The 22734-nt window shown below is 40.2% G+C and overlaps 1 protein-coding gene across 1 annotated transcript; it reads left to right on the top strand.

Annotated features, from left to right (window-relative positions):
* The first annotated feature begins 1072 nt into the window (after window positions 1–1072).
* Window positions 1073–19101, top strand: MS4A7 (membrane spanning 4-domains A7). Its single transcript, XM_004437429.3, has 7 exons — window positions 1073–1157; window positions 5987–6146; window positions 11019–11153; window positions 11778–11834; window positions 13648–13854; window positions 16745–16846; window positions 17650–19101. The coding sequence occupies exons 2-7, from the start codon at window positions 6000–6002 to the stop codon at window positions 17722–17724; spliced, it is 723 nt and encodes a 240-aa protein (XP_004437486.2). The 5' UTR covers window positions 1073–1157; window positions 5987–5999; the 3' UTR covers window positions 17725–19101.
* Window positions 19102–22734: the final 3633 nt, after the last annotated feature.

The following is a 22734-nucleotide window of genomic DNA, read 5'->3' as shown; positions in this document are numbered from 1 at the left end:
GTTTTCTTAAATGAAGATGATGTTGGTCACGGGGATGAAGATGATGACAAAACGACAGACTGCTTCCATGGTGCAAGCCCGGACCTGGTTGCCAAGAGACTTGGATTCTAGTCCTACTTCTTCTACAGACTTGACGTGTGGTCTGTGGTAGGTTCCTTCAGCAATATCACTTTGTTTGGAGTTGAAAAGGATTGGACTAAAATTCTCTCCAAGTATTTTATGAGTTTCTTCAGTCCTCCTGGCTTCGATTTGCTCTGCTTTCGGGGGCCAGCCTTGCCAGCCTTCAGGAAATTGAGAAAGTATGGAGCCTGTCATGCCGCCAGCTGTTGCTATAGGCTGCGGTTCCCAGTGCCATCCTAACCCCTCTCTGGTCAGCCTTTCTGAGCAAAGGCTCTTCTGCGAACAGCCTTAAAAGGAATGTGAAAGCGGCAACAATGTCTCCATACTTCCCAGAATAGGAGCTTGTTTGCAGCCCTGATGGCTCTGCCTCCGAGTCCAATCCGCTGACATCCTTCTCGAGATGTGGCTGGACCTCTCTGAGCATGAAGACGTAACAACTAGGCAGCGAGTCTCCACAGGTTGCTTTCAGTTTGCCAAGAGCTTGGGAAATGGGAAAATAAATAAATTCTCCCAAATTCAAAATTAACATCATTATTATCATGAGTTATTGGAGTGTTTACTTTTTGTAAGCTCTTTATAGTCTTTCTTTTTAATTCTCCCAACAGCCTTACAGTGTAATTATTATCATCCACCCCCATTTAGTAGATTAATAAAACTCTACTGAAAGGAGATGAACCAGTTGACTTACCTATAGGAATGGGGAAAATTAATTTTAACCAGGATGATGCAACTCACTAGTCTTCACAAGCTCTTTCTCTTATGTGTTGCTTCTATTTTGTGACATTTTCTAAACCTTAAAATTTAGAAAGAGGAAGCAGGGGCACTTTTCATGTCAACTGTCTGTAAGTACAGCAAAACTCGTATCTTACGTAATCATAAATACTACTCCGAGAAAATGACAGGAAGTCTCTGAAGTTGGAGAGCAGAGCAGCAAGATCATTCTGGCAGTAACAGCCAGTAGGAGGTTCTGGCTGAGCGCTCCCCAGAGGTGAGCTGGCCCACCAGCCACAACGCACAGGACTGGGCTACAAGAACAGGTAGGCGGCTTGGTTTGGATCATGAATTTTGAGGGGAGATTGCTGTCTTTTGAACAGACAGCCAGGAATCAGATTCTCATCCTGTCTCTGCTGCAGGAATTGGTGAGTCAATTTCCCTCTCTGGGACTCAGTTTACTCACTTTCCAAATAAGAGAATTGGGTGAGACAATCCTTAGGTTTCTTTCAAGATTTGAGGTGATGATTTTCTACAATTCTCTGCATTTCCTAGTATCACCCTCGGTCTTACACAGAATACACTCTCAACAAATGTGACGCCATGCAACTAGATTGAACCCTGTATTAGGACCTCATTGTTCTATTCTAATTCTAGTCTAGCGTAATAGAAAAAATTGCTGCGTGCAGAGCAGTTGTCCTCCAAGCTAGGATTTTTTCCCAAAGTGAGGATTTTAGAATTGTCTTGAAGTGGGCCTGCTCAAGTTTGTCTCCACGTGGTGAATGCAGAAAGACAAAGCATTAGTCTCAGACTGTGGAGTTTGGAGATGATGGCATCAGCCTGGAGGCTTCTTTTGAAGCCATAAAGAATCTTGGTTATACAGAATTCCTCCTAAAAAGTAGCAATATGTGTCAAAATTTAAACATCATAGGCTTAAACTCAGTGAATCCACTTCCAAACGTTACTCTAAGGAGATAATTGAATAGATGATGCACCACAAAGTTGCAAAGATGTTCATGATAGCATTGTTCATAAGGGTAAAAAATAGAAACAACTTAAGTAACCATGAATATGTGACTGGTTAAATGAATCTTGAAGTATCTATTCATTTGAATACATTATTTGGCTTTTCTCATTGTGGTAAAATATACATAACACAAAATTTAGCGTCTTAACCATTTTTAAGTGGACACTTCAGTGGCATTTAGTACATTTACATTCTTGTGCAACCATCACCATAATTGAAATTCAACTTTTTCATTTTCCCAAATTGAAACTCAATGCCCATTAAACAATACTTCCACATTCCCCTCTCCTCCTAGCCCCTGGCAACCATCATTCTACTTTCTGTCTCTATGAATTTGAGTACTCTGAGTGCCTCACAGAAGTATAACCATACAATATGTGTCCTTCTGTGACTGGCCTATTTCATTTAGCATACTGTCTTCAAGATTCATCCATGTGGTAGCATGTGTAGAATTTATCATTTGCTTTTTAAATTTAGGATTTTTATGATCTATATTCATTAGTGTCAAAGATGCCCACAGAATAATATTGGTGCAAAAATAAATATTTCTAAATGGCATGGATAGACTGACTCTGCTTATGTAGAATTATAAATGTATGTAAACATACGTAAAGAAAGAGGAAAGAGACAAAATGAGAGAGGACAAAAAAGAGAATGTGAAGGATATGGATGAAACAGTGGTTATTGCATGGTAGTTGAGACTTAAGAAACTTTTTTGTTTTCTTCTTCAAATCTTATTCCCTTTTTGATTGTATTTGCTACATTATGCACTCTTTTAAACAAAACAGATAATTAAAAAATAAGAAAAGAAAAGAAATGTACATGGTATCTGAGAGTGTGGTGAGCTAGAGGGTATCAGCTAGGCTTCCAGGTCCTAGCTCCAGGCTTAGAATCAAGCATATCCTGTAGTCCTTGGCTATGAGAACTGAAAAATACAGAAAGGAATCCAGAACTACAGAGACTTTTTTGTTTTTTTGAGGAAGATTGGCCCTGAGCTAACAAGTGTTGCCAATCTTCCTCTTTTTCTTTTTTCTCCCCAAAGCCCTAGTACACAGTTGTATAGCCTAGTTGTAGGTTCTTCTAATTCTTCTATGTGGGAAGCTGCCTCAGCATGGCTCGATGAGCAGTGAGTAGGTCCATGCCCAGGATCTGAACCGGCAAACCCCTGGCCGCTGAAGCGGAATGGGCAAACTTAACCGCTACACCCCTGGGCCCGCCCCAAGAGACTTTTTTTTTTAATCCTTAAGTTGGAGGTCAATCTTTTTCTTTTCTTTCTTTCCAATTTTATTTTTTTCTTGTGGTAAGAAAACTTAACACGAGAACTACCCTCTTAAAAAATTTTTAAGAGTACAACGTAGTACAGATCTCTAGAACTTATTTATCTTGCATAACTGAAACTTTATACGTGTTGTACAGCAACTACCCATTTCCTCCTCCCCCAGATCCTGGAAACTACCATTCTAATCTTTGCTTCTATGAGTTTGACTATTTTAGGTACTTTATGAATCATGCAGTATTTGTCCTTCTGTGACTGGCTTTTTTCATTTAGCACAATGTCTTCAATGTCAGCCTTAAAACAGAAGGAAATCCTGCAGTATGTGACAATATGGATGACCTTTGAGTTCTGGGTATTATGACTAGAAAGAAGGAGTCTACTTGACAATTTGGGCTAATAAACCATAAGGAGCAAGGCAGAAGCCAAGTTGTCATAATATGGGAACATTTCTGGAAAGACCATCAACCACATTCCCTAAGACCAGAAATGTTCCTGTGGGTGAATATGGAATTGATGAGCGGCAGCCAATGGACTTCAGCTACCAAGGAGGAAGGATACAGGGGCTGAGGATCATGTGTAGCTAGATGGGCATGCCCAAACCTATAGGGGATATAGAAGAGCTCTGGCATAATGCCTCCTGGGTTACAATCTTGCCTCCACTACATACTCGATATACAATCTTGTGCAAACTATTTAACCTCTCTAAGCCTTATTTTCCTTATCTGCAGATTTCAAGTAATAATAGCACCTATCTCTGAGAGTCATTGTGTAGACTGAATGAAACTCCACACAAAGCTCTTAATGGAGTACCAGACTCATAGTGGGTGCTCAATAAATGTTAGCAATTATCATTTTATCAGACTACTGTTTGATTTTGAAACTTAGATTCTTCTCAAACCTGATGCTTTTTCTACTTCTCTGGCTTTAAAGATGTGCTGGAATGCTCAGTAGAAAGGGCCTGGAACCATCCATGGCATCCTTGCCCCAGCTCTACTGCAAGGATTCAGTGTCAACACTATTCCCATCCTTGTTCACGCAAATCATCCATACTTCTGCCCAGATTCCAAAATTCCCTGAAATGAAAATTAGCACCTTAGACAAGACCTTTATTTTTAATAATTCTTCAAATAAGGTACTTGATGCCCGGAGAGTATGAGAAACGCGACCAAGGCATAGATCTAGGAGTACAAATGGAGTGGAGGTCATTAACTTCTTATTGAGTATTATGGAACACCTGATAAAGATCACAGAGGCATGACAAAAGGCATTCGTGTACATCACTTCATTCAAAGCCTCACAAGAGTCCTTCATGATAGCATTATTATCCCTTTTTATAGGTAATTAAACTGAGGATGAATGAGGGGATATTACCTTCTTGTGGCCAGCTAATAAATATCAGAGTTGAGTTTTAGATATAACGAATATGTATTGAGAGTTTATCACGTGCCCTGCTCTATGTTGAGCCCACTACATACACCATCTCATCTAACCCTCACCAGGAACCTACGAAGTAGCTAAAATAACTTACCTATGCTGAGTTTAGTAATAATTGGTGGGTATAGAATATGAGTATACGACTGGACTCCAAGACACACACTCAGGTGTGAAACTAGACGCTAAGGCATCGGACTCCCAGCCCAGGGCCCTTTCCCATCGCCTCCACTAGTAATGAGACTGTGGATGTGAGTTCCAATCTTTACATGTTATGCACTCCATCTGAGAGAGCCTGGAACCATTCCTAAAACACTAAGACATTGAGTTGAAGTGTCAGGGAACAGAACTGTGACACCATCAGATTAATACAAGACTTTATCCAAACTATGGCCTACAAGAGGGAGAATGTGGTGCTAAGAACAGATCTGGGAAGTATCCCAGTGGCTGAACCTTGTTGCTGACACCACAGAGGCCTAACAATGCTGCTGAGCTGGTGGACAGCAGACAACTTGCTCCTTGAATCTACATTGGAACTGCCAATGTTAGGAAGGAAGAAGGGGGAAGATGAGGAGAATTAATGTGGTATTGAGAAAAATATCACAAGCTTCTGAGCCAGATTGACTTTGTTCAGATACTTTCCAGTTATGCAAATACAGGCTAATAATAATCGTATTTGTTACCATGTATTAAACACTTCCCATATGACAGGCTAAGTGCTTCATGTGACTATTTCATTTGAAGAAAATCACTTGAACTTATTCGTCCTGAGTTTCTAATGTATAAAGTGATTTAATAACATCTGAGTTGTCATATGGATTAGAGCTACTATGGCCTAGTGCCTGGAATTCAGCAGGAGTTAAGTAAATGTTCATATTAACAATTATTAAGCTAATATAGGCAAGGGGGTCATTCTAGGTGGGACAAGCCCTATACAGGAAAGGGATATGGAACAGGATGAATCAACATCTTAATGGAAAGAAAATAAGACTATGATGGAAGAATGAGCAGAACAGGTGTAGCATAAAAGTACAATACTGAGAAGTGTGGTGTGGGAATGTGCCATGAAGCAGAGCTACAGGGGTAAGGAAGGGAAACTAGAAGGAGGAAGAGTGAGGTGGATACACTCAAGGCTGCAAAGCAAGTTCTGTGTGAATTGTTCGCATCTCAATTGTGGGACTCCTCAAAATGTTTACAGTTTTCTCCCAGTGACATGCTTCCTGTCCACAATGGATGGACTGTGCCAAGCATGCTAGCTTTCCAATGCTTCCACTGCTCCCCATATTCAGTGTTGTTCCTAAAAGACAAGTCACCCCTTAGGTGATGGAGAAAAATCTTAAGTTCCTGCAAAGTCTAGTCCCTGGGAGTTTCAGACCTTAAGTCAAACCTTGAGTCCTAACTGAGTTTACCGCCTCTTCCAGAATCATCAGCATCATGCTATTACAGCCCAAGACCAAGGGAGCCTTTGACTCCTTCATTCCAAAGGGTATCAATATCCCCCCAAAAGAGAAACTTGAACACATCTACCAAAAAGAAGATAACCTGCAGGATGGTCTGCAAAAAGAAGCCACGGTTCTTGGAGTAAGTCCATCTCATCATAATGGGAACACTCAGGAAAATATTATGAATGTATCTAGACTACAGATCTACAGTGGATCTGGGAGAGTTGTTCAGGTTTTTCCTGTCTGACTCCAGACTAACTGGGACATGAAATGGGGCTTTACGAGAAAACTACAGCCTCCTCAGGCCTTTCTGTAAATTAACTAAAACCACTAGGTCTTTGCCACCTGAAATCTACACAATAAAGTCTCTTGTAATTTGTCTTTAATATAGGATTTAACCATATGATTTTACTCAATATGATTAAATTAGATCTTATTTTGAGCTCACTTCTTAAACATTTGAGATGAGACAATCTGGACTAATCTCACTATACATTTTTTCCCCGTTGACTTAACATAACTGTAAGACACCCAAGTGTCCTAGGTCATCATCTTGCATATGTAGGACTTTAATTCCCACAGGGTTCTGAACATCCCCTTCTAAGACCCAATTCCTACTCATTCCCAACCTTGGAGATCTGCCCAGTTGCACCTTCTGAAATTCAGGGTCAGTTAACATAATCCTCTTTATCCCCCAATTTTTTCTCAAAGGCCTCTTCACCTATTGTACAAACAGAAATCCAGCTCCCAAGAGCACTGTTTTCACTGAAACCCTCACTTCTCGGAGTAGAAGTGAAGGCAGTATCTTTGCTTCCCAGGGACAATCTTTTTCTCTCATCTCTAAAAACTCCCACTTTAGAATCTCATGTCATTCTACTAGGTAATTCACTCCCACTTTTTTTAAAAAAGCAACATAATTGTAGCTTTTTTACAAGTTACATAATTGTCCTTTTTATTTATTATTTAAGAAATCCTAATTCAGTCTTCTACCCAAAAAAGATTTTTTAAAATGTTATTTATATTTTGAACACTGGAAAAGAATAATTATTTCAAGTAATTGTAGACAGTCATGAACTGCAAAAGATTTCTTTTAGGTAATTCTAATTTTAGAAATAATTGAGAATTGATAAGAAAATTAAAATTTAAGAAGACTGAGTTTAGTTTAAAAACCTAAAAATAATCAGTATTTTAGAAAATAACATTAAATGATATTTTGGCAAATTAGAAAAGTGATCATCTTTATAAAAATCATTTGAGGAATATGTTGCTTGAAAATAAAACCAATTAATGTTTGTCATTCTATCATTTACCAATATTCACTCCTTAATTTACTTCTTTCAAATAACTGGTTCCATGCTGACTTGCCTTTCTGCCTCTGAAGAAATCCCCTGCTCCCTTTGCCCATGAACTCTACAAGCTAGCTTACATGTAGCCCAGAAGCACAAACACATTTCATTGTTTGCTTCAGCAATCAATAATAGATATCGTAAACGTGTTTATTAATTCATACATTCATCTATCATTTATTGAGGACCTTCAATGTGCCAGCCACTATTTCATAAGCTTAGGATAATCAGTGAACAAAAAGAGCCCCATTCTCATAGTCCTTGTGGGAAATTAGAGGCAAAGACAAATTTCTGTGCATTTCCACTTCCTTCACTCTCCCAGCTCATTCACTTCTTTCCCTTCAAGATAATGACTCCTCAATCACCATCACTCCCTCCAGGAGAGTTTCTATCATAAGTTTTGGCTACTTCAATATCCATGTCTATGATCCTTCCAACATCATGTCCTCTCAGCTCTTTGACTTCTTCTCCTCAAATGCCTTATCTATCCTTCCTTAGACAAACATTCCCGTAGTTGTACCCACAACCTTATCAATACTAGTAGCAGTAAACCCAGTATTATCTACATTTCAAGCATCCCATACTCCAACCACCAACTCTAATCTTTCCAGATCACTCCCTGTGACTCAACATTGACTCTTTCTTTAACCTTACTGAGACTGATTGATAATATCCCTTTCTCACAGAGCCTTACTTCCTCTTATGCCCACTTCCTGCCTCACCTCACGAAGATCCCCTAGTTCACTCTCTCTTGTGAACGCCCTCAACAGACTTGTCCTCATCTCCTTAGAGCGCACTCTTCAGGAAAAACTGCAACACTGGTTTAATTCTAACTCCGCCCAACTGCAACATTGGTTTAATTCTAACTCTGCCCATTTGCCTACTCTATACCTGAATCCATGCAACTAACAGCTGAAAACACAGACACACACACCACTTTAGATATAGGATCATAACCTCAAATGGACTGTAAAAGCTGCATAAAAAGTACATGATATTTCTTTTATTCATTTACTTTCCTACTACCCCAGAACACTATTTCATACACTCTTTCCCCTCAAACTTCTAATGCTTCTTCCTTTTCTATTGATTACCTTGCTCTTTATAATACTAAGAAAATTGAGGCAATCTGGAAAGAATGTCTGCTATCTGCTACACATCTATAATTACCCACATCTGTGACCATATATTCTTTCTCCCCTTCCCATTATTAAGAATAAAATGTCCATCTTCTAATTAATGAAAACCTGCCCTTTGTGCAGTAGATCCCATCCTTTATCACTTATTCCAGTAATTCTCCCCATTATCTCTGCAAATTTTTTTTAATCAATCCATGAGCACAGAATCTTAATGCAATTTCTCCCATCTTGAAAGCATAAAAGCAAAAACAAATACTTTTAACTTCACACACCATCCAGCTAATGCCTCATTCACTACTTGCGTCCCCAGCAACATTCCTCTAAAGGGCAGGAAGTCAATATCTCCAATTACTCTTGAATGATATTTTCTCTTGAATCATATCCAATGGCATTTGTCTTTGCTCCACATTACTAACCCAATTTCCAAGTCTCCATTGTTAACTTTCTTGAACTAGTAGAAGTGTTTGATCCAGTTGACCACTCTCTCCTACTTGAAACATTTTATTCACTTGGCTTCTTGGACATCACATTCTTCTGGTTTTTCTCCTTCCTTCTTGGCTGCTCCTTTTATGCTCCTTTACTGTTTCTATTTATTTCTCTGATCCTAAATTTGGAGTGCTCTATAGCTCATTCTTGATTGCATTCTCTTTCTATATCTGCTACAATGGCAACCTCATCCAGTAATATGGCTTTAAATATTATCTTCACTTATGACCTGGAAAAAAGAAAAAAAGGACTGTATCTCTTGCCCGGATCTCTCCTCCAAATTTAAGACTCAAATATCCAACAGCCTATGTACATCTCCACTTGGATATCTCCTAGACATCTCCCCCTTAACCTGTCCCAGATTGAAATCCTGGTCTTCCTCCCCGAACCCACGCCTCATACAATATTCCCCATCTCAGATCAATGTCAACTCCATCATTGCAGATGCTCAAGCCAAAACCCTTGGAGGCAAACTTCATTCCTCTCTTTCATAATCTGCATTCAAACTGTCAGCAAATCCTATAGGTTTAATATTCATATACATCTAGAACCCAACTACTTCTCATTACCTCTACTATCATCTTCTTTCAAGTCAACATCATCTCACATGTGAATTTATGCAATACCCTCTTTATTGATCTCTTTTCTCCATTTACTTACAATCTATTCTCAGCACAGCAGGTAGAATGATATTTTAAAAATATAAATTATATCATGTAATCTCTTTGCTCAACATTATCCAATGGGCTTCGCTTTTTACTCAGAATGAAAGGCAAAGTTGGTAAAATAGCCTACAAAGCCCTACATAGTTTGCACCATGCCCCCTGTACTTCTCAGGCCTCATTTTCTACTACTTTGCTCTTAACTCATTCTACTTTCCAAGGAACTTAACTGTAAAGGACATAATACATGTCCAGTGGCAGTGATTTTCATTTACTTTATTCCCCTGATGCCTGGCATACAATAGATATTTGATAAATACTAATTATATGAATGATTGAATTCTCATGACTTTAAGTTATCTCTCCTATGTTTGCATCACCTTTCAATTGCATATGCATTTGAAAAAGAGAGTAACAGTGTGGGCTCTAGTAATAGGGCTAAAATCCGAGTTTTTCCAGTTGGCCATTTGTGTGGGTTCGTACACATTATTTTAATTCTCAGTGCCTCATTTTTCTCATCAGCAACTAATAAGATGAATAGCCAGAAGGTAGAAAGTGTTCAACGAATATAGGCTGTTACTATTATCATTGGTGTCATAAAAATAATAATTATTATTAAAATCTGATGATGAATAAGATAAGATGAATTATGGCACTAAAGACTTCCCGCTCTATTTTATTTCAATTGAAATTAAACCCTTTTTTAATACTCCTTTGATAAGTTTGTTTTCTGTATCCATCTAACTGGACTGTTGTCCAGAAAAGTTTTCTCCATCTGCTTCTCTTAGAACCGAAAATATTTGTCAGCTATCTTTTCAAAATAAAGTTAAAATGTATGTATGATCACTTCCTGATTTGCTAGTTTAATAATCCCTTCAGAAAAGAAAAGAGGTTAGTTATACATGACTTTCTCTTAGAGAATGCCTATTGACTCCTTGTAACACTGTTTTTTCCTTTTTTTTTTTTTTTTTGAGGAAGATCAGTCCTGAGCTAACATCCGTGCTAACGTTTTTGCTGAGGAAGACCGGCTCTGAGCTAACATCTATTGCAAATCCTCCTTCTTTTTTTCTTTTTTTTCCCCAAAGCCCCAGTAGATAGTTGTATGTCATAGCTGCACATCATTCTAGTTGCTGTATGTGGGACACGGCCTCAGCATGGCCGGAGAAGCAGTGTGTTGGTGCGCGCCTGGATCCGAACCCGGGCCGCCAGTAGCGAAGCGTGAGCACTTAACTGCTAAGCCACAGGGCCGGCCCTTTCCTTTTTAATATGACAAATTATAACATATTTTTATACTCTTTATAATTCACAATGTACATTCAAATAATCACTTTCATCTGTTTAAAGTGTGTTCTAGAATTTTCCCTCTTGTCTCTTGTAGACTATCCAGATCCTGTGTTCCCTGGCGATTTCAAGTTTGGGGGCCATTTTGGTTTCTGCTCCCTACTCTTCCCACTTCAACCCAGCAGTTTCCACCATTTTGATGTCCGGGTACCCATTTGGAGGAGCTCTGTGTGTGAGTAGAGTGGAGTCACCAAGAGAGGATATGCTTTACAAATGCTAACTCTGTGCTAAGTCATGGAGTGACTCAGTTCCAAGAGGCAGGGAGACAGGAGAGGAAGGCCAAGGCCTCAGACTTTCCATTTGTTATCATCCCACATCATGTCCCTTCAGTTCGGGAAGAGCAGTAGAGGGACTTAATCCATCCTCCTGTGTGAGCATCCCAGGGCATGACTGGTTGGGGCAGGAGGCAAGAGGGGAAGGTAAAACAATGGGCATACCAGGAAAGCATTTCATACCTGGCCCTACAGCATACCTCTGGAAAAATGGAAGATTTTTCACATCGTTCTTTGGTGATTTGATGAGGCCATTGGATGCCCTCCAGTTTAAAAATAATCCAATTATCAGGTACTGAATGAAAAGGTCATTTTCCCCTCTGTGCATCTGCCTATTCTTCAAAGTCAATGTAAGCACCCTATGATGAAACTCAAGCCTCTCTATCAATATGGACCCACACCATTCCCACAGTGTTATGTCCCTAAGAGTTTCACATTACATATTGATTGAGTGATTGACAGTAACATTGTGGCCGCATTTCCACAAGACAACTGAACTGATCATTTCTCTCTTTTCTGAGCAGTTTGCCATTACTGGATCCCTCTCAATTATCTCTGGGAAAAAATCAACTAAGCCCTTTGTAAGTATAAGAACCATCAAATTTCAGCTGGTTGGAATAAAAGGAACTTTAGAGTTAATTCTTCTAGTTCAAAATCTCCATTTGATAGTTTAGGGCAATAAGGCTCAGAGCAGGTGAAGGAACCCAAGTTCTCCCCCTGGTACATTGGCAGAACTAAGAGTAAAGCCCAGATTCCTTGCCTTTTAGACCGCTGTTCTTTCCCCTACAAAATGGTACTCCTGGATCATGTTTCAAGCTGGGAGGAGGTTTACCTCAGGTGTTTAAACAGAGGAAAATTTTAAATATACCATGGACTCTTTACAGCTTGTTATCTTGGCCCTGAATAGGGTAGATGACCATCCCAGCTAGAGCCTAGAGATCCTTTTTCTAGAAAAACCTGCCTCATAATGAGTTAATTTTCTTAGATGGCAGGGTCAGAGACAGAGGTGTGTGGGCTTAGATCCTGTGACTATTTTCTCCACCCCCTCAGAAACAAGGAATTATTAGACTGTAGCCATTTTCCTGACAAAGGTCAGGAGTACGGTGGCGGAAGCAGCTGAGGCCTTTGATCTTCTCCATAGCAACCATTCCCTCTCCCAGGCCACACACTCACAAGGATGACTTAGGGAAAAGCCACATCCTATCTCAGGAAGATCCAAGGTCTGGTTAGCCATGGGTGAGGGCACGTAAGATGGTGTATGAGGCTGGTATGTGCTCCTGACACTTGAAGCTAGAGTCTAAACCCCAGAACCAGTGGACAGAGTTTTGAAGAGTTTACAGTATTGGATGGGGTCAGAGTTCTGGACTTGGAATCAGAAAATCTGTACTCCCACCCCAGCGCTGTCACTGACCCACCTGTGTGCTTGAAAAAGTTCCTTCCTTCTCTGGGCTTCAGTTTCTCATTTATAACATGTGGAAGATAAACATGTGGATCTCAGAGGTGGCTTCCCAAGTGCTCTGAATACATTGAAAGGGAAAACTATACTTGGATGACCTGACACGACGTGGGCTCCACATGTAGGACACAAGACAATATGTGGGCTCAATTGCCCGCATGGCAGCTCTGTGCAAAGGCACTGCCCATTCAGTCTGCTCTTCCTTCAGGGAATCAGCACTTGAAGCCCTATAGCTACTGGGCTAATGGGGAAGAGAGCAGGGCAACTATCCCTCCAACACATGGTATTCTACAATGATGTTCAAACAGAAAATAACATATGCTGGGAACCTGACACAGAGCCTGGTACATCAGTGTCTTTGCAGAGGAATCATATCCTGTGAGAGCCCTTTACCGCAAAGTGTAGACTATGACTCAGGAGAGAGTATGGTGAATGTGGTTCTCATAGGCCTGGTCCACCTACAGGTAAGTGTTCCAACTTCTCCAGTTTGCTTCAGCCTTTTCTCTGAAGCTGCTTCTTTATGGAAGGAGAAGACAGATTGGTCTTCCCAGGAAGAACAAAAGGCCATATTCTAGAAGACCTTAAAGCAACAGAATGATTCTAAGGCTGTTGAGGAAGTAAGGGAGATGCTGGCAGTGACCTGAGCAGTACCATCTCTGTCTTCAGTGCTGCAGAGAGTCAAGAAGCCAGAACCCCTATCCCTAAGGAGGAATTATCCGTGCATTCTGTCATCCAACAAACATTTACTAATTATATAAGGTGAGAAACTAGATAGTGAGGAGGGACACAGAGATGCACAAAACACAGCCTGTGCCCCTGAGGAGCACACAGATTAGAGAAACAGATAGGGAAGCACCATTGCAGTGCCATGGATGGAGGGATAACAGCATCGCATGCTGCTTCTGTGATGAGATCTCAATGCAGAATTTCTCTTCCAGGCCATGAGCAGCCTGACCTCAAATGCAGTGAGCTCTGTGGCTGCTGGAGCAGGCCTCCTCCTCCTCGCTCACAGCCTGGTGGCCCTGGGGACTGCCTCTCAACAGTGTGACTCAGACAAGGAATATCTATCCTCATTGCCTTATTTGAGGTACTATTATTCAATACACGAAGTCAAGGACTGTTTCCTGGCCAATGTCAGTCTAACAGTAAGTAGTTTCAGATTGAATATCCTGTCATGTAAAATCTCGGTGTCTCCCCTTTGCATAATATCTGCTTTTTTCACCAGTCTAGCCCTGTTGGTCTGAATGCCTGGAGACAAACAGAAAAAAAAAAATTATGGTTGCAAGAGGCCTGTCAGCAGACTGCGTAATATGAGAGATACATTGTGCAAAGTCAAAAAAGGAAATCAAGAAGGGCTGTGTGTAGCCTATCCCTTCAGTAGTCTTTATTAAATAATACATATTCCAATCTCAATAGGTTTAACTCTCCAAGTTCTCCCTTTGTTGACCAGGCATTTTTTCCTTCGTTATATGAATTTTATTTGATTTAGGATTAATGTATCATACATTAAGTTAGGCACAGAACTTGAACTTTAAGCCCAAACACATAATTGTTATACTTCAGCCCAGCAGAGCTGGAAAGGAGTCAGAGGGGTATGGGAGATGGCCCACCAATGGATTTGACTCCTAGCAGAAATGCCATCTCTGGGCAGCATTTTCTTGCCACCTTTCCCCCAAACTTGATAGTCACCACCTATTGATGGCGACATTCCTGGCTTAGTCAATCCCTTATACAGGATCATAGTTTTAAAACCATAAACTTTGGCCCTTTAAGGAGAAAGATTTCTTCCTTTGTGACTCCTCCTAGTAGGAGCTGGGGAGACAAAGGCAATATCTCTCATTCCTTTGGATCTATCTGATTCATGAATCTCAGAGAACATTTACAAGTTTCTGGACTCATAGCCTTCCATGAGTCTGCCCATGTGATCCAGAGATTATGAAAAGCAACCCCTTTGATCCAGGAGCTTGAGGAACTGAAAGAGCACAGAAAGCCATCTGGTTAGAAATCAGCATGAGGGAGCCTTGGAGATAGTATGACCCTGGTGCAGGGCAGATGTCAGGCAAAGCAGTGAGAGTGGGAGAGGCATCCCCTCCGCTGGGAATATTGGGGGTTTAATTTTAATGAAAACTAATCTCAATACATCAAACTCTCTCACATAACTCAAGCCAAAGAGAACTTTTTGCAACATCAAAGAAGTTGCAACATGGCTGAGTAAGTGGACCCCAAGGTCCACTCTTTCCTTGTTAACACAAAAGTAATCTGGGCAATAGTAAAAAAATGAAAAATATATACCCAAGGTTGGAAGAAGGAAGGAAGGGAGGGTGAAAGGAAGGAAAAAATCAAGGAAGAAAGACATCTTAGGATCCAGAGTCTAAGAAGGATTCTAAAGCCAGGTAACCAAACAAGAGCTGAGACCAGAAAACCAGGGAGGCTTGGATAGGAACATGGGTGTTAGAGGCTGGGATCATGGAATTTGAATGCCCACGATGGGATCTGAGGTTCTTCAGGCCCACAGGAAGCAGAGAGCTCACCCTCAGTGCCCTGCAAAAATGTTCAAAGCTGAGACTCAATATTTACCCTATTTATGAAAATAAGACAAGGAAAACTCTGCCCAACATCCCAAGAAACTTCAAGAAACTCTGCCATAAAGGTTTCCAGGATGAAATTATCTCACCAAGCCTTGTGCACGTATGATATCCAAATCCAAAATTACATATAAAATAGAGGAAACTTAAATAAAAGGATTAACTTAAAAACTGTTCCTGGATCTGTGAAACTCCTAAGGTTCTATCAGAACCAAACCTAAAACTACTATCTAGGAATATGTCCATAAACCCAACTTATGGGTCTCCTACGTATCAAAGAATCCCCTGCACACCCACACATTGAAATTAAGTAAGAATAAAAATATTTTGAAAAAATAAGGAAAAAATGGAGAACTTCAGCAAATGGAACAAACATGAAAGTCAGTTGCCCTAAAATTGGAGATTATATAATAATTTGAAAAGGCTGTAATGAAAATATATTTTAAATGATTAAAGACATAAAAAAGGAATTGAAATCAAAATGAAAGAACACGACAGCAAGAAAAAAAAAAGTTGAATTGAAAAAGAACTAAATAGTAGGATTGGAAATGAAAATTATATGGGGCCGGCCCTGTGGCGTAGCGGTTAAGTGTGCGCGCTCCACTGCTGGCGGCCCGGGTTCGGACCCCGGGCGCGCACCATCGCACCGCTTGTCAGGCCATGCTGTGGTGGCGTCCCATATAACGTGGAGGAAGATGGGCACAGATGTTAGCCCAGGGCCAGTGTTCCTCAGCAAAAAGAGGAGGATTGGCATGGACGTTAGCTCAGGGCTGATCTTCCTCACAAAAAAAAAAAAAAGAAATGAAAATTATAATCTTTTCAATTAAAACCTTAGCGTATCAGTGAAATAGCAGATTCAACATATCCAAAGAAATAAACAGTGAAATGAAATTTACATCTGGTTAAATCACACAAGACACAACACACTAAGATAAAAATTTGGAAAACATGAATGAGAGGTTACAAGGCATAGGGGATACAGTGAAGTGAAAAGCTTCAACACACATCTAATTTGAGTTCTAGTTGGACAGCCTGGGAGAGCATGCAAAGAGAAATAACAGAGAGTTTTTCAGAATTCAAAAAAGACATGAGATTTCAGACTGAAGGAATGCACTGAGACTGTTGCAGGATAAATAAAAACAAATCCACACCTAGAAACATCATGACAATAAAAAGCACCAAAAAAAAGAGAAAATAATAAAGGAAACTAGAGATAAATGAAGGATTACTCTTATCTCAGAATGTAGAATACCAAGGTTTTGAGATGAAACTGTTGCTGCTTATTTTCCTTTTTCTGTTAAGAGATCCAAAAGAGAAAGCAGCAAAGGGAATTCAACAATTTTCTCTGTCCCTTATTCTCTCCGCTGCTAGAGGCTTTATCCCCCAGACCCCTCTCAGTCAGGCACAAGACCTAGCCTATGGCACCGACCATTCCTGTCCTGATTTTCAGGGTGTGCTGCTGGTGATGCTCACCTTCACTGTGCTGGAACTCTTACTAGCTGCCTACGCCTCTGTCCTTTGGTGGAAACAGGTCTACTCGGAGAACCCTGGGGTGAGTACACCAACATGTTATGTGATACCTGCTGGGTCCGAAGATTTGAGCTATGATGATCCAGGTCTAAAAAGTGGCAGAAAGAGAAGTCAGTTATTGGTCATGAAGTACAAGGGGAAGGCAACTTTTACAGTGAGAAACGAGTTCAGTTAATGGGCTCCTTCATGATGACACTCTGGTCATCTGAGATCGGTTGGTGCCTCCTGAGCAGCAAACCAGTTTCAGAATTGCTTAATATGAAGCTAGATGGCTTCAGAAATTACCTGGCCCAACCCCTTATGAAAGAGCTAAGGCTTGGACAAAATCATATGGTGAATGAATGATACAGACTAATGGGCTGAGAGTGAGAACTTGCATCTCGTCACTCTTGTCATGAATACAGCCACCTGCCTCCTTAGAGAGTCTCCAAAGCCCAGTACCCTTGCTCATGTGATGAGATTTTACTAGGACATCTCTGTTCTCTTTATGCTCTCTTGTGTTCTTCCTTACTTCCTCTTAGGTCTTGACATTATAATTTTAAAATACTTTCCTCTAAAAGCTATAGCAAAAAAAAAAAAAAAAGAAAAATTTTAAAGGGACTGAATAAGTTATGATTCAACTATGATCTTATAAGAAAACGGTAACATGATTAGCAGATTGGAGAATGTCTTTTGTTTGAACTAATATTGATGCAATTATGTATTATGGTAGAGTTCGAAGAGCTACTAGGGTACAACATTTGGGGAGAATGCATTACAAATACGTATCAAAAAAGCCTCCAAAATCAGAGTTAAAAAACTACTAACAAATTTCATTTTTTCTAGAGTGCGTTATCCTTGCCTCACTCACAAGATCACACCCAACATGTCAAAAAGAATTCTTCAAGGTCATGGATATGAGTCATTCTTGGCCTTAGAGAAAAAAGGAGGAGAAATCCAGTGCTCACGGCAAAGTGCGATTAGACTTTTCTGAAATTCTACTTTAGAAAGAAACAAAAAAAAAGAAAATAGCTTTTGTTTTATATTTGCTTAGTATGGCTAATTTTATTGCTCTTGAAAATAATTTCTCAGAAGCCCAGGTCAGTAAAATTTTATTAGCCACTCTTCCAAGATGGCCATAAACTTATAAACTTCTCTGGGTGAACTGAACAGAAAGTGATTCATTTATCCATAAATAAGAAGAGAAAATGTACACTCTTCTGCTGGTGTGAATTGGCTAAGTCACATGGCTATGCAGGCTCTGTTTCTGTATTATTTTTATACTCATATTGCTTAAATATTAGATATTAGAAATTGCAAAAACATTTTAATTAAAAACACTTGGAAAATACATGGCTCCATTTCTGTCAATTGAATGAATTGAATTTCTGTCAATTAAATACGACAATATTCAGTCTCATTTAATGAGTTTATTCTTATCTTTTTTTTTTTTTTGGTGAGGAAGATTGGCCCTGAGCTAACACCTGTTGCCAATCAACCTCTTTTTGCTTGAGGAAGAGTGGCCCTGAGCTAACATCTGTGCCCATCTTCCTCCACTTCGTATGTGGGATGCCATCACAGCATGGCTTGATGAGTGGTGTAGGTCCATGCCTGGGATCTGAACCAGCGAACCTGGGTCGCTGAAGTGGAGAATGCCAACCACAACCACTATGCCACCGGGTTGGCCCTTATTCTTGACTATCTTGATTCAAAGATTATAATTAATCACAACGCTTTCTCCCAAGTTCTAGACCAAATAAGAAATTAGACATCTAGAAATAATATCAACTTTATTACTGTGTTGGAGTAAACAACATGACCTACCCAATAGAGGTTCCTAATATTACCCCTTGGGTCTAGGCTTTGGGTTCTATCCCAGAGAGGAATGTGCCACAGAAATGCATATATATGTTTTCTAACTGACACGTACAAAAATGGTCACAGAAGTAATACACACAATAGCCCCCAAAAGGAAACTATCCAAAAGCCTACAAACAGTAGAAGAGACAAAACAAAAATTGTGGTATGTTCAGACAATGGAGTACTATACAGCAATGTGACTGGATGAACTACAATTACGTGCAGCCATATTGATAAATCCCACAAATATAATGTTCAGGGGGAAAAAAGTCATGTATAAAACAGTACATGCTGTATGATTCCATGTATATAAAGTAAAGTTTAAACACAAGTAAAAATAACGTGTAGTGTTAGAATCAGGATAGTGGTTACCTTTGGGGGTAGTAATTGGGAGGGACACAGAGGGCCTGTGGGTTCCTGGAAATGTTATTTTCCTTGATCTGGAGGGGTCCTGTGCATATATGACTGGTGTTCTCTTGTTGATATGTTATAATTGAATAAAAACATTTTTAAAAAGCTACTTTTGACCTCTGACGACTGTCTAATTATTGAGCCATCCCTCACTTCTTTGCTATAGTCAAATGCCTTTAAAACATCATCTCCCCAAAGCCTCGGAGCCATCCTTGATTCACCTCTTTCTTCCACACACCATATTTAATCTGTCATTAAAACCTGCTGGTTCTAACTTCGAAATGTATCGAGTCTGATTACTTCGCACCATCTCACGAGTACTCTGGTTCATCGTTTCCCATTGGCATTACCGCAAGAGCGACCAACTGGGCCCCCACATCGCTCAGTCTATTCTCCACATAGCAGACAGTGGGATTTTTTAAATCGAAAATCAGATCATGTCACTCCTCTGCTCAAACGCATTTCATTTCATTCCAAATAAAAGCCAGCGTCCTTAAATGCCCTGACAGGATCTGAACTCTCATTCCCTCTGATCTTCTCTCTGACTACTCCCCCTTGCTCCCTCTACTCTGGTCACAGTGGCCTTTTGCTGTCACTTGACATACTCTTTCTTCAGGAATTTCACACTGGCAGGCCCCTCTATCTGGAGTGCTTTTCTTGCAATTACTTGCACTGCTTGCTTTCTCACTTATTTTAGGTCTTTCTTCAAATCTGTCAGCCTCAGTGAAATTTCACTCACAGACCTACATAAAATTGTAACCCTCTTACCCCTTCACTTTCTTATTTTTTCTGCATAGCACTTACTACCATCTGACGTACTATATATTTTATTTGTGTGTTTGTTAATTGTATGTCTACCCCCACTAGTCTGTAAGCTACATTAGTGTGCTAACTTACTACTCTTTGCTGAGGTTTTCAGCTCCTATTTGTGAGTGTGTGTCCGTATCGATATTTTAAACTGGGGATAAAGGACCTTGGAGATTCCTCCTTATCCCATAAGCCAAGCAATACAATAAAATTATATTTTATCCAGGATCTATATCTTGTTTGTTTTTTGCTGTTAATAGAAAGGTACTTCAGAATATATTCAGAATTATCGGTAATGATATTCCTAATAATATTATCTGGAATATAATCAGAATAATATTCCAAACTGATGGAAGGTGTGGTTAAAGACAGTGCATCTTTCATTTGTAACTCTTCTCTGCCCCCTAGCCTCGGTGTCTTTCACAAATGGCACAACCATCTATTCAGTTTCTAAAGTCAGAAATTTGGGAGTCATTCCTTTTTTTTTTTTTTTTTGTGAGGAGATCAGCCCTGTGCTAACATCCGCCAATCCTCCTCTTTTTTTTTTTTTTTTTTTTTGCTGAGGAAGACGGCCCTGGGCTAACATCTGTGCCCATCTTCCTCCACTTTATATGGGACGCCGCCACAGCATGGCCTGCCAAGCAGTGCGTCGGTGCGCGCCCGGGATCCGAACCAGCGAACCCTGGGCCGCCGCAGCGGAGCGCGCGCACCTAACCGCCTGCGCCACCGGGACGGCCCCCCCCTTTTTTTTTTGTGAGGAAGATTGGCCCTGAGCTAACATCTGCTAATCCTCCTCTTTTTGCTGAGGAAGACTGACTAACATCACTAACTGGGCTAACATCCATGCCCATCTTCCTCCACTTTATATGGGACGCCGCCACAGCATGGCTTGCCGAGCTGTGCGTCAGTGCACAACTGGGACGTGAACCAGTGAACCCTGGGCCGCTGCAGCAGAGTGCGCGCACTTAACCACTTGCACCACCGGGTCGGCCCCTTCCTCTGCCACATTCACTTCGGGAAACCAAGGGCAAGAACCACCAACAGGAAGGTCTAATAAACTCATGGCAAGAAAGAAAGTGAATGGTTTTAACCAAGTCCAACCAGACATTGCAAGTATTTAACATACAATTCTAGAACTCTTGAGTCCTCACCCTCGATTTTTAAAAAAATGCAGGTTCCCCAAAAAGGTAACTCAAAATGAGTGGCTGAGCTACACATACTCAGGTCCTTATCACAAGCTCTCCAATTCTTCCTCTGAGCTCAGCCAACTCAGGTGAAAGATTCTCCTTGTTGGCTTGATGAAGGGAGTAAGCAGCCATGTTGAGGAAGCAAGGATCTGAAGGTGTCCTCTAGGATCTAATGGCCAGCAAAACCCAGGGCTCTCCAACCTCCAGCCAGCAAAACCCAGGGCCCTTAGTCATACAACCACAAGGAAATAAATTCTGTCAACAACCTGAATGTGCTTGGGAGTGAGTTTTCCCCAGTTGAGCCTCCAGATGAAAACACAGCCTGGCTGACACCTTGACTGCAGCTATGTGAGACCCTGAGCAGAGGCACCCAGCTAGACCATGCCTCAAAAAGTTTTCTGATCATGAAAACTGTAAGATAATAAATGTGTGTTATTTTAAACCACTAAATTTGTGGTAGTTACATGGCAATAGAAAACTAATACACACTGGATTGTTCATGGAAAATGAAAGAGGAAAAGCCAAGCTCAAATTTCAGCTCCATCACTTATCAGCAGTAACTGTGTTCCTCAGTTTCCTCATCTTTAAAATAGATATGATAATAGAACCTACCTCCTAAGGTTGTTGGAAGAATGACATGGCAGCACATGCAGAGGGATGAATTTAATGAGGGAGTAAATATCTCATTTTATTTAGAGCAGCAATGGCATGTACTAAGTCAAATTCAAGGAAGGGTGGTCTTCTGCAGGCTGAAAGCAAAACGGAATATCATTTCTACTCAAAGACTATCACCCTGTTGTAGTTGCCCCGTAAGGATTCTGTCTTTTCACCTCTCCAGGGAAAGTCTGATTCCCGCCTTCTGGTCTGAGTCCATAGATTGAAATATTAGAGGGTCCATCTTTAAGAAGCTTGAAAGTCAGAAGCAGGGGAAAATGGCAGAGGCTAACAACTATAACCTAGTTGAAATGATAAAATGAGATGCATTTTGAAATAACCAAGGCAGATAGAATTATACGCTTCTCCATCTTAGTAAAAAGTAATTTAGTAATTCATTCCTAAAAATCAGGCATTCTGCATGAAGACAATTCTTTTCCATCAATTTAAAGAAAAAAAAATTATATGCTGTTAGTCAACCCAAACTCCTATCCAATTTCCTAAAATGTAAGTAAAAGGCAGTAAAATACCTATATATGAGCAGTAAATTAACATTAGGTTAGAAAAGGCTGAAAACATTGTAATTCCTTGATCACCAAATAATCACAATGGTTGGTAACAAACAGAAGCTTTGTTTGCAGTTTGTGGCTGCACTTAGCACCATTCTGGGTGTACTTCCCTTTTATTGACGCAGCATACTTTTCAAAACGTCTCTACATGACTCTAACGGTCTATTAGTTCTGCTTAAAATTTGAATACAGACTTGTTCCACACTTTGTTTTGTTTAAAATGTTGCATTGTACTTTACATACACAAATTAAAATTTACCTGAATAAATACTGGCAGAAAAAATGTTGTATTGAGAAATACATACCTTCTCTCAAGTTTGGGTGTGAAAAACAAAGAGGCATTCTATCAGGAAAAAATTAAAAGAGGACACAGTCTGTAATTATTTCTATACATCACTAGTTCTCAACCTGGAGTGGTTTTGCCCTCCCCCACAGTGGACATT

Source organism: Ceratotherium simum, chromosome 34 (assembly GCF_057802395.1).
Source record: "Ceratotherium simum simum isolate JZ-2026a chromosome 34, ASM5780239v1, whole genome shotgun sequence".
In the NCBI taxonomy this organism is placed as follows: domain Eukaryota; kingdom Metazoa; phylum Chordata; class Mammalia; order Perissodactyla; family Rhinocerotidae; genus Ceratotherium; species Ceratotherium simum.
Note: the sequence above shows the minus strand (reverse complement) of the source record. Positions and strands in the feature narration are given on the sequence as shown.